We start from the raw sequence: 10,264 nt of genomic DNA, 5'->3' as shown, positions 1-10,264 counted from the left end.
TCTTTTAAACAAACTTCATTTTTTTTTTTTTTTTTTCCTTTTTTGTCAAATAGGTAGTATTAGGGAAATTGCTTGCATATTCACATTTCAGTATTTACTGGTATTGTTAACCTTATGCATCATTTTTAGTTGTTTTTATTTTAAAATTGCTTGCAGTATATTTTATTCATAAAATTAAACCAACAGTAGATGTCCTTGCCTTCGCATTGTGTATTTAGAAATGTACCATAGTTGTTGTTAGGCTGGGGCAGAGTTTATGGTCTTTTTACAACAATGTTCTCCATACAAAAATAATAAAAAACCACTGCCTCACAATACTGTGTCCATTCAGTTCATTTACAAAGGTGTTTTGTGGTGGGTTTACCAGTATTGCAGAATCAAATGTATAAAAACTGTTTAAAGGAAATTGACTCATTTCATTCCAAACCAGTATGAATATGGAAAACAAAAGATGGTTTTAAGACGGTGTGCTGCTATTTACCATTCAATGAAACAGAAAGATGTCCAAACACTGAAAAGGGGGGAAAAAATACTTTAAATTCCCTACTTTCTTCTCTCTAATCTCATTTTTGCTTGAGAAGTCTAACCATTACCTTGACACCATTGACCTCAGGTAATTTTTTCAGTTAAAAATGAACTTTCCCCACAAGATGTCGCCAACAGTCAGCTCTCCTCAACACTTTACTGAGGGGAGAACACGAAATGTGGACACTGGTGAACGGACAGACGTTGACTACAGATGATGGAGCGACATTTACCGTATCTGCCTTTAGAAAGTCAGTTCTTTTAACCCTTCAGTGTCCTCTTCTGGAGAGGAAGAGCTGTCATGGGAGACGCGCGGCACTTCTCACGCGTCTGGATTGATGGAGAACCGCGAAACTTCGCAGCGGGTGAAGAACATCACGAACATGCGTGTCCAGCGCGGTAGAACGATGGAACGCGGACGATATACATTGTAACAAAGGCAAGTAAACGCATTCTCTATATCTCGCCTTTGATACATTTGTAACCAGTAACACCGCCGATATCAATACAGCAACTGACTTGACCTTATTAGAGGTCGATAGATTTGTAATGTTAATGGTGGAGTCTAATCTCAAGTTTGGACGCAAATCGAGAAATGGTGCCTTCAGTATGTAGAACTGTTTAATTCCATTTGATATACAGAGAGGGGCATATATTTATTAGAACGAATGAATTTGAGATTGAACCCACTATTAAGAAAAAAAGAGAGATGTTTTGATGTCTTCGATCATTTTAGCACAAGCTGGTCAATCTTTGAGAAGCGTCCAGAAATGTGTCTGAAATGATAATGAATTACAACAAAATTATGGATCACATTTGGTGCATTTTTTAACATTTTATATATGGTGCATTATATACGGCATGCACAAATGAATTGGAGATTCAGCCTTTATTAAGAAAAAAAAGTTTTTTTGTTTTTTTTTGTGTGATATTACAGCCACAACAATGTTTTATGAGGCTTACTGCAATGTCAAAAATGATTTTGAATAGACTTTTTCTCTTCATTTTACATGCAACATGGAAATCAGTCTGTCACAATCAATTTAGACTGTACATGCATTTATGCCAATGATGGCAGGAATATTTGAGTGTTCAGACACGAATGTATGTGACAGTCAAGTTCAGCTCCACATGTAGAGTCCTGTCTGCAAAGAGATGACTTGGGTGCTTAAATAATAATCTGTACAAATAACCAAACAATAATTTGAAACATTCAACACAATTTGGATTGAACGATTGATCTACATCTGCTGTTTATATTTTATACTCTTGTATAATTAATTTCACCCATTTGGAAACCAGAGTGAACAGCCATTAAAAGTAAACCTGAACTTGGTAATGGAAAAAAGAGGTCTGGAATTCATCAGTCCAGCCTTTTGATGAATCAGTCCAAACATATGCTCCGAGATGCGTGTACTATAAATTGTTTTTCTGTGTGCATCTCATTTTACTTGTGGAGTTTGACATTTGCATAGTTGTAAAGGAAGAAGTTCAGTCGTTTATGATGCAGTATTAATTTCAAAAGGGAATTAGTGCCAAAATTACATATTATTATTATTATTATATACAGATTTTGCCACAACCTCAGTGTTTATGTTTGGTCATTAACTTTGTATTTTTAGATTACTGACATGTTGCTTACAAGTTCTATCTGATTTAAGTATTCTAGCAGAACATTCAAAGCATTTCCCATGAGTTTAAACAAACCAAGTGAGTTGGCGGAATTGTAAATGACATTTTCAGAGTTGTTGAGAAACCTCTGCCAATGGAGCGTTTGTTATTCCAAAGTGAATTAGCCACATATAATTTCTCATTTATGGACTGTTGTTTTTCCCCCACATTCTTCCTCAGCCAAAAGTGGCATGGACTTTGGAGATTCTTAGTGATTCAATTTATTTTTGCCTCGGACAATGCAATGAGCGCAAGGCTTCCCCTGCGCACCTGTTTCCTCTTCAAGTTAAAATCAACAACATAAAGAAATGACCTAAAATCAACTAAGCTTGTTTAATATCTGGAGCTCCCTTTGGGAACCTAGCTGGGTACTTTATCTGTCAGTGCATTAAAGAAATATGTCATGCCTTTAAACTAATGCAACAGTTTACAAATTGTTTGAGGGACTGGGAATACTCTCACTGCAATAAAACACAGCATCATCCACTTTACTTCTAAGTATATTTAGAGCCTATACGATTTATTTAAATACAATCTATGATTTGTTTGTGGTACACCATCAGAATGGTGTTACTCTGTGTCAGGGGTGCCCAATCCTGCTCCTGGCGATCGACTGTCCTGCAAAGTTCAGCTCCAACCCTAATCAAACACACCTGAAGCAACTAATTAATGTCTTCAGGATCACTTGAAAATTAAAGGCAGGTGTGTTTGATTAGGGTTGGAGCTGAACTTTGCAGGACAGTCGATCGCCAGGAGCAGGATTGGGCACTCCTGCTCTATGTATACATCTCTGAAAATCTCATGCTGCATTATGTTTCTGAAATTTTAACTAAATCTTTGATTCTTTGTGCCATTTAGCTTTGATTTTCCCATCAAAGTGCAAGATGCACTGGTTCATACATTGCCAGCCTTTTTTCTTGTTATTTCACTTAAAACTCATCCAACAGTTATGCAAATACAATTAAAGTCCACGGGCTAATCGTACATTTCATTAAATGAGTCAAGAGCTTGACTTGTATTTAACCTGAAACATTCCTTTAATTTATTACTATGTATTAAGTGCTTTTTGCAGGCTGTAAAGTAGAAATCACTGTGATTGTTTTCTTAAATTATTTAAAACAAGACAAGCCCCTATGGATTAAATATTAATAGAAGCCATTATAACAAACAAAAAAAGTCTGAGTTGGACTAAAGAAAAAAAAATCCCAGGACCATTAGAATCAATGTTTCAATTTACAGTAAACAAGGGGTTGTAGTAGTTGTAGCACATATTTCATATTTGTTTAGGAATCTGATGCAAACATTAAGATGAGAAACATGAATGCATTGCTGAATGATTGTCAACACTCAACCTTAACCTTAATCTCACCTTTCCCTCTTCACCTTTTCAGACTCCCATTAGGGACCATTACAGACCAGCCTGTGCCATGAGGACTCAGAAGTCCCACGGCCGGACGTCAGCCACACCTTCCCGCCAGCGCTTGCCACGTTTCAGTCTTCACACCAGGAGAAAGAAAGAAGGTGTAATCCAGGGAAAGCTGCGTATCCGTTCCATGCCAGGTGCCTTTCTGGTGCTTGGGGTAGTGGTTGTTGTTGTTGGCACCACTCTTGCCGTGGCAGGCTACTGGCCGTACAGGGCCCATCGATCATCAGTGGACACGACAGAGGAAGGTTCCTCTGGAAGCGCATCAGGATGGGGATTAGGGTCCAAAGGACTGATTTCCGCAGCAAGTCTGGTTCATAGCGAAAGGATGAAACTACTAGGACCTGTCATTATGGGAGTGGGACTCTTCATACTTATTTGTGCCAATACGGTACTCTATGAGAATCGGGATAGGGAAACTCAAATGCTTCTGGCGCAGATGCGGAGCGTCATTTGCTCTGTTTCTGCAGCCGTGCCCTCGGCAGACCTCTTGCAGGTGAACTCCCTTGCCAGCCACTACCAATGGGTCAGCCGTTTACCTGCAGCCCATCTGAACATCCTCTGCCTGCAAGAAATGTCCAGTTCGGAGCCTCTACTCCAAGTGAAGAGCATGGATGAGGAGGACAGCGTTCAGCAGCAAGACCCTGTGCACACTGAGGTCCTTCATCATCAGGACTCTTCCTCCACGCCCTCGATTCACACCTCCAACTCTTGCAACAACAGCAAGGAGGTTTTTTGCACAGAGGAACGGGGGACCAACTCTGTACTGGATCTGCGGCGAGAAAGTCACTTTGGACTGAGCAACTGTATGACCGCATCCTCGATGTCCACACTGGGTGGGGAGGACTTGGAGACCTTCTCCATCCCACCCAGACGCTCCTACAGCATGAGCCACAGGACTAAACCTCAAATACTGCCCAGGGATCTGGTGCATCCAGAGGACAAGTCCTTGTCTTTGACGGGTCACCATAGACTGCTTCCAAGGCAGTCCAGCTCAGAGGTGTGCGTGAACATGGTTGGCGTTACAAGCCTTGACCTTATACCTGTGGAAGAGCAGAAGCACCGCAGCTGGCCTCAGCTCGACCTCGGAAGCGCCAGGAAGTATCTCAAGCTGGAAAACAAGGAAGACTCTGTGGACAAGTTCCTGGACCAGCTTGAGCAGCAGTGCTTGCAGTTGAACAAAAGCTACGGCTCAGGTCCCTTCCAGTGAGCCGAGGTTTAATCATTACATCAAGGTTAATGGCTTGGCAAATCAGAAGGAGCCTTATATAGTAGTATACACTTGGAATAACTCAACCAACAAATGGGTGCAAGTTTCCAGTGGATATTCTTTGCACAGTTTCTGGAATCCCTTGAGGCCAACTAATTTGCTCATTTCTAAGACCTAGCCATTTATCTCACTTGACTAGTTTTGGTAACTAGCTTGTTCGGAGATTTGCGGAGTATGGAATTGTATCACCTGCTGCCATTGACGGTATGGAGATATAAGCCCACGTCCTGAAGGAGGCTAGGGATGGAGGTATTTTACAGTCATGGGAATGTGCTAAACAGCTCGTGATGTCATAGATGATTGGATGGATCCCAATTGGAGGGATCCGTTTGTTATTGTTGCCCTACTTGTTGCTAGGACACAGCAAGCAGCATTACTTAACCTACAAGGTAGAATAAACGAAGACCTCGGCAGTGACTAGATTCAAAGTAAACACATTTCTGACTTCTGAATTCAGGTCAGCCAAAAGCACGGCTCTGGTTTTGATAGTTATAAAGGCCAAAAAATGGAGAATGCTGGTTATTTGACCAAAAAAATGGATTCATCCAAACTGCGTGTCTACTATTGGATTGTCCATTAGAGTTCATTTATATGGTTAAGGTAAAGCAACCTCAGTTGGAGTGTCTGTAAATCTTTCGTCTATGGTTTCTCTGAGTATCTGTTCTTCTTGTATTTCACCTTTCTTCCATTTCTGCCTGCCGGCAGTGAAACAAAAACAGCGATGATGAGGGCGCATTGCCCTCTTGGCTTCATTAATTAAGGTGATCAGTGTTTTTGCATGCACTAATGCGGGTACGTAATTGCTTTCCCTTTAAAGGGTGGAGCTGGACCGAGTCCCTCCTCTTTGCAGTGAGAATGTGTAACTTCACTTTGTTTACAAAAACAAGGCAGTCACCCTGTCTCTATTTTGTCCGTGTAGCCTGTTTTGGTACGCTGTGTTATTTGCCGTGTGTTCTTAATGTATACTGAGCGATATCCACAGTCTGACTGACCAATCAGATCCTTTACAACACCTTTGAACTGAATGCCCATGCCTGTGTTGCAAATAAAAGGCAAAACAAAACCACTTTAAATGTAAGCGTTTGGTTGCTGTCCGTGATTTTACGTTGATGCAAGGTAGCATCAGGGGGTCAAGGTGTGGCTTTTTATCTGCGGCATTTTTTACCCCTGCTGGTAGATGCTATAGCCAAAAGCTTCTTTCTTGGTCAATGGACACTCATATGCAACATATAAGTCACATTTTTAGCTGTGACAATTTTTCTAGATCTTATATACAGTGATTCATCATATGACATTTCCAGCTCAGAGGGTTGTCTCATAAAAAAAAAGAAATAGAAGTTTCTAAAATTGAGTTTATATGAAGGTGACAAAATACAGGTTAGAACATATCTTTTAGAATGACATTCAATATTGAACAAACAATAACGTTGTAATATTTGCGTACTGCATTGTGATTGGTCGTCTGTCTTAGATCTATTTGCATACTGAATGATTGTTCTTTTTTCTTGTATCTTTTAACCGTCCATAGTCACTAGAGGAGTTGAGTTGTGTGTTGTTTTCTGCAGACAACAGAAAACAAGGCACATTTTTTATTTACTTGATGCAGCATTGCAATGCATTGGAGAAGAACTCAGCCATGCGCTTTGTTAGATGTGTATGTGCAAGATTATGGATGTTTGATGTTTGTAACCACTCGGCCATTTGGCCTTAAAAGCAAGGTCTGATTCAGTGATGATGGATGAAAGCAGTGTGAAAGAGATTTGCTTTAGTTGAATATATTTCCAAGGTGCTTTTATTGATATTAGGCTACTCAGACATTCTGTTTTTCTTCTACCCAACTTTAAGAAATTAATTCAGTATAAACTACTTATTGTTCAATCTCCATTCAAACTTTTCAACAAATTTATGATCAAAGTCTGAAAATCTCCCCTTTCATTGTTAAAAATGTAGAATGAATTCAGTATGAATTTGCAAACTGACTTATGACTGGACGTTTTGTTCTTACATTTGTACAGCTTTCACTTCATGATACTATCAGTCTTTCCATTTTTCTTCGATCTATATTTGGGTTTACAACTTTTTTAAATATCATGTTACTTTTTGTTTTGCCTGCCTTTTCCATCAGGAAATGCAAATCTAGGTTTATTTTTGGACATTTTGTCACTTTTATTGATAGGGCCAGTGGAAGAGGTAATGACAAACTCCAATTCATATCATCTGCATGAACCTCAGTACATGATGAATGTCATACACCGAGCACAGTGTTTTCACAGTTTCCAATCTTCCAAATTGAATTTTACAAAATGTCTTAAATAGCTCTGCTCCCAAAATCTAGAATATGGAAATAACTTGTACTGTAATTTCTGCACTGCAAAAAAAGTGATGTTCTCCCTCTGTATTTTTTGTCTTGTTTTCCAGTTTAAATGTCTAAAGTTTCTTATACCATGATACATTTAATTGTTTTCTGTGAAAAATCAATTTGATTCAAAGGGAAAAGAGGTTTTCATACTCCATCCTCTCTTTGATTTTAGGATGATATAAAAAATACTGAGGAAAATCTTTGCAGTGCATGCAAAATTGAATGCCACAACATTATGAATTTAAGCAACAATCATTACTAGTTCCTGTAGCTCGACTGGTAGTCGATCATGGGTCATGGGTTTCTTTCTAAAAGAAATTCACACTAAGTGACATGACATTTCAAGCCGTGCCCTGCCGTCTGACTTGCTATACTTCATCTCAAGCCATTGTAAATGTGTAAACTGTTTTATGTTTTTCTTTCTTTATTTCTTAGTTTTTTTGCTTCATCAACTGTTGCTCAGACAAGTTTCACAGAACATCTCATTGGAATGAACTGAAGATTTCTGTGAAGAGCTTAATTTTCAGTATGTTCATTGTAGAAAAAAAAGTATATTATTTTTACGCAGGTTTTAATGAAGTGTGACTTGCAAAGCATTTTTTAATCTTTTCCTTTCTTGAAGCAATTTCTAAATTAAGAAGTAACATGAAACTGGAAAAAAAATCTGAAATCGGAATCAGGGTAATCACGTTTCACAGATAATGCTTATAACATTAATTATAACCCAGCGGGCAATTGATGTTGAAAACACATCAGACTGACGTCAAGAAACAGGTCAAATATGCAAATCAAGCTGACGATCAAGTCTTGACTAATATTTGATGTCAAATTGATATCAAGGTGTCTGCTGGGACGTGAACAGGACATTTTCTAATAGTATATGTGTTGCAGAACTATGGTAATGCATGCACTTTTGTTGCTAGCGACACCTTAATTAATATGTAAATGAATTAATATTATGTTATTAACATGTATTTACCTTTAAGGAAAAGGTAGATGTTCTTACTAATTTAAAGTTAAAATAGATTTAAAGTAAAAATTAAACTTGAAATAGTTTGAAAGTAAACCAATATTTTGTCCATGTAAATATTCAAACAATCAGGACTTACGGCTTACAAAAGTCTGATAATTTGGCAGATCACAATAACTTGAGTTATTATGCATGCAGCATTTATTAGAATATTACAGAATATAGAATATCACTAGAATATTATGGAATATTCAGAATGTTACAGAAACTTCTAGAATGTTCCCATACGTGCAAAAGCAAAATATCTTTCAAAAAAAGTATAAAACATTATACTAAACCAATGTTTAATAATTAATGATAGAAGTTCTAAAATGTCTAAAAACACCACAGAATTACAGAAGAACCATAAAAGTGTAACTGAAACAAATTTTTGTTACATTGTGGAATCCACATAGAATATTTTCACTTGTCACACTACAGGACTGCAGAAAATCCTGCGAAAAACAACTAAATAGTAACCAGTCATAGCAGCTAAGAATAACTTTCTTTTATACAGTCATGCACATTTTACAAAAAAATAGAAATAAAAATAAATACCCCAGCTTCCTAAGTTACAACTCACTTTGTATATAACTGTCTTCCAAACTGATGAATGTAAAACATACAGAAAAAAAGCAGACTAAAGTTTGGTGTGTATGGTTCAGTTTCTGTAATGGAAGAGGAAGGAGGAGGGGAAAAGAAATTCCCCTGCTGTAATTATCCTCAGCAGTGTTTTTGTCAGGGGCCAACTTTTCCCCCCCTTATTGGGTTTTATGGCTCCTTCCGGGCAGGTATGCAGTCTCTCGTGATCTCTTCTCATTTAATTGGTCATTTACAAGATGGCTTCTGCGATTCTAACAGCTTGTAAAGCTAGCAGGCAAGACCCAGGCCTTTTTTTGCCAAAAATTCAATGAGGAAGAGTTGTATGTAGGTGGAGAGGAGGCAGAGCAGAGGACTAAAGCACAGAACCGTTATTTGTCTCTGTGTGAATTTGAATATGATGTTTCAAACAATGGCAATGCTACCCAGCTTGGCGTTATATACAGCTACAGTGTGGACTGGATGACATTTTGCTGCACTGATATGTCTCTGTAGATATATTTGCATATATCAGAGGGTAGAATTGCTTTATCTTACATGTGAGAACAAGACAGAGCATGTCCCAAACAAGATGATGAGGACTATTTGACAAAAAGTGAAGTTTGGTTATTGTTTATCATTTGCTGAGCAACTTTGCAATTTGCTATATTCTAAAATATGCAGTCTGACTCATCCAGTCAGAACTTAGAGTGGCAATCTGATTTATAATATTAGATTTAATTAGTTTTATAAATTTTATATACACCGATGTCAAACATATTATTCATTTGTCATGAATACTGTTTTGTATTGCTTCCTACATAAAAAAAAAATCTGATAATTTTCATTTGTAATTATTAAATTTTATTTCAAGTATTTAACACGTGCTATGCTGAAAATCCTTTACCTAATTTAGAATTAGTATTTAATATTTTCAATATTTATTTGTGTGTGTGTGCATATATATTTTCAATTAGAATTAAATTTCAATTAAAAATTGAACTGATTGGTTGTGGGCCTCGTTGATCGGCGCTTACGCACCTCTTTTTTTTTGTGTGTGAAAAAGCATTATTTATGGACAATTTTGGCAATATTCACTCAAAAAATGCATGGTGCATGAGCTCAGAACAATCAATCTGTTCCAAAAAGAAAATGATTTGAAAGAAAACAATTTGATTGAAAAAGATTAAATCTAATATTTGGTAATAATAAAGCATAACGAGAAATCTATAAGCAATTTTTTTGCAGGCTGGTAAGTTGACAGGGAACATCAGTGTGGTAAAATAATCCCAAAATTAAAATAATAATAATAATAATTCTAGTAATTAATTTATTATATATATATATATATATATATATACAGTGGGTACGGAAAGTATTCAGACCCCCTTAAATTTTTCACTCTTTGTTATATTGCAGCCATTTGCT

The 10,264-nt window shown here is 37.3% G+C and overlaps 1 protein-coding gene across 2 annotated transcripts; it reads left to right on the top strand.

Annotated features, from left to right (window-relative positions):
• The first annotated feature begins 690 nt into the window (after nucleotides 1-690).
• LOC107668712 (transmembrane protein 200A-like) lies at nucleotides 691-6,039 on the top strand. Of its 2 annotated transcripts, none has more exons than XM_016460683.1 (2): nucleotides 691-964; nucleotides 3,588-6,039. In XM_016460683.1, the coding sequence occupies exon 2, from the start codon at nucleotides 3,624-3,626 to the stop codon at nucleotides 4,827-4,829; it is 1,206 nt and encodes a 401-aa protein (XP_016316169.1). In that variant the 5' UTR covers nucleotides 691-964; nucleotides 3,588-3,623; the 3' UTR covers nucleotides 4,830-6,039. The 2 variants fall into 2 exon arrangements, with proteins under 2 accessions (XP_016316169.1, XP_016316170.1); XM_016460684.1 differs by lacking the exon at nucleotides 691-964 and adding an exon at nucleotides 2,958-3,088.
• Nucleotides 6,040-10,264: the final 4,225 nt, after the last annotated feature.

The sequence above is a fragment of the Sinocyclocheilus anshuiensis genome, unplaced genomic scaffold (assembly GCF_001515605.1).
Source record: "Sinocyclocheilus anshuiensis isolate Anshui unplaced genomic scaffold, SAMN03320099.WGS_v1.1 scaffold108, whole genome shotgun sequence".
In the NCBI taxonomy this organism is placed as follows: Eukaryota; Metazoa; Chordata; class Actinopteri; order Cypriniformes; family Cyprinidae; genus Sinocyclocheilus; species Sinocyclocheilus anshuiensis.
Note: the sequence above shows the minus strand (reverse complement) of the source record. Positions and strands in the feature narration are given on the sequence as shown.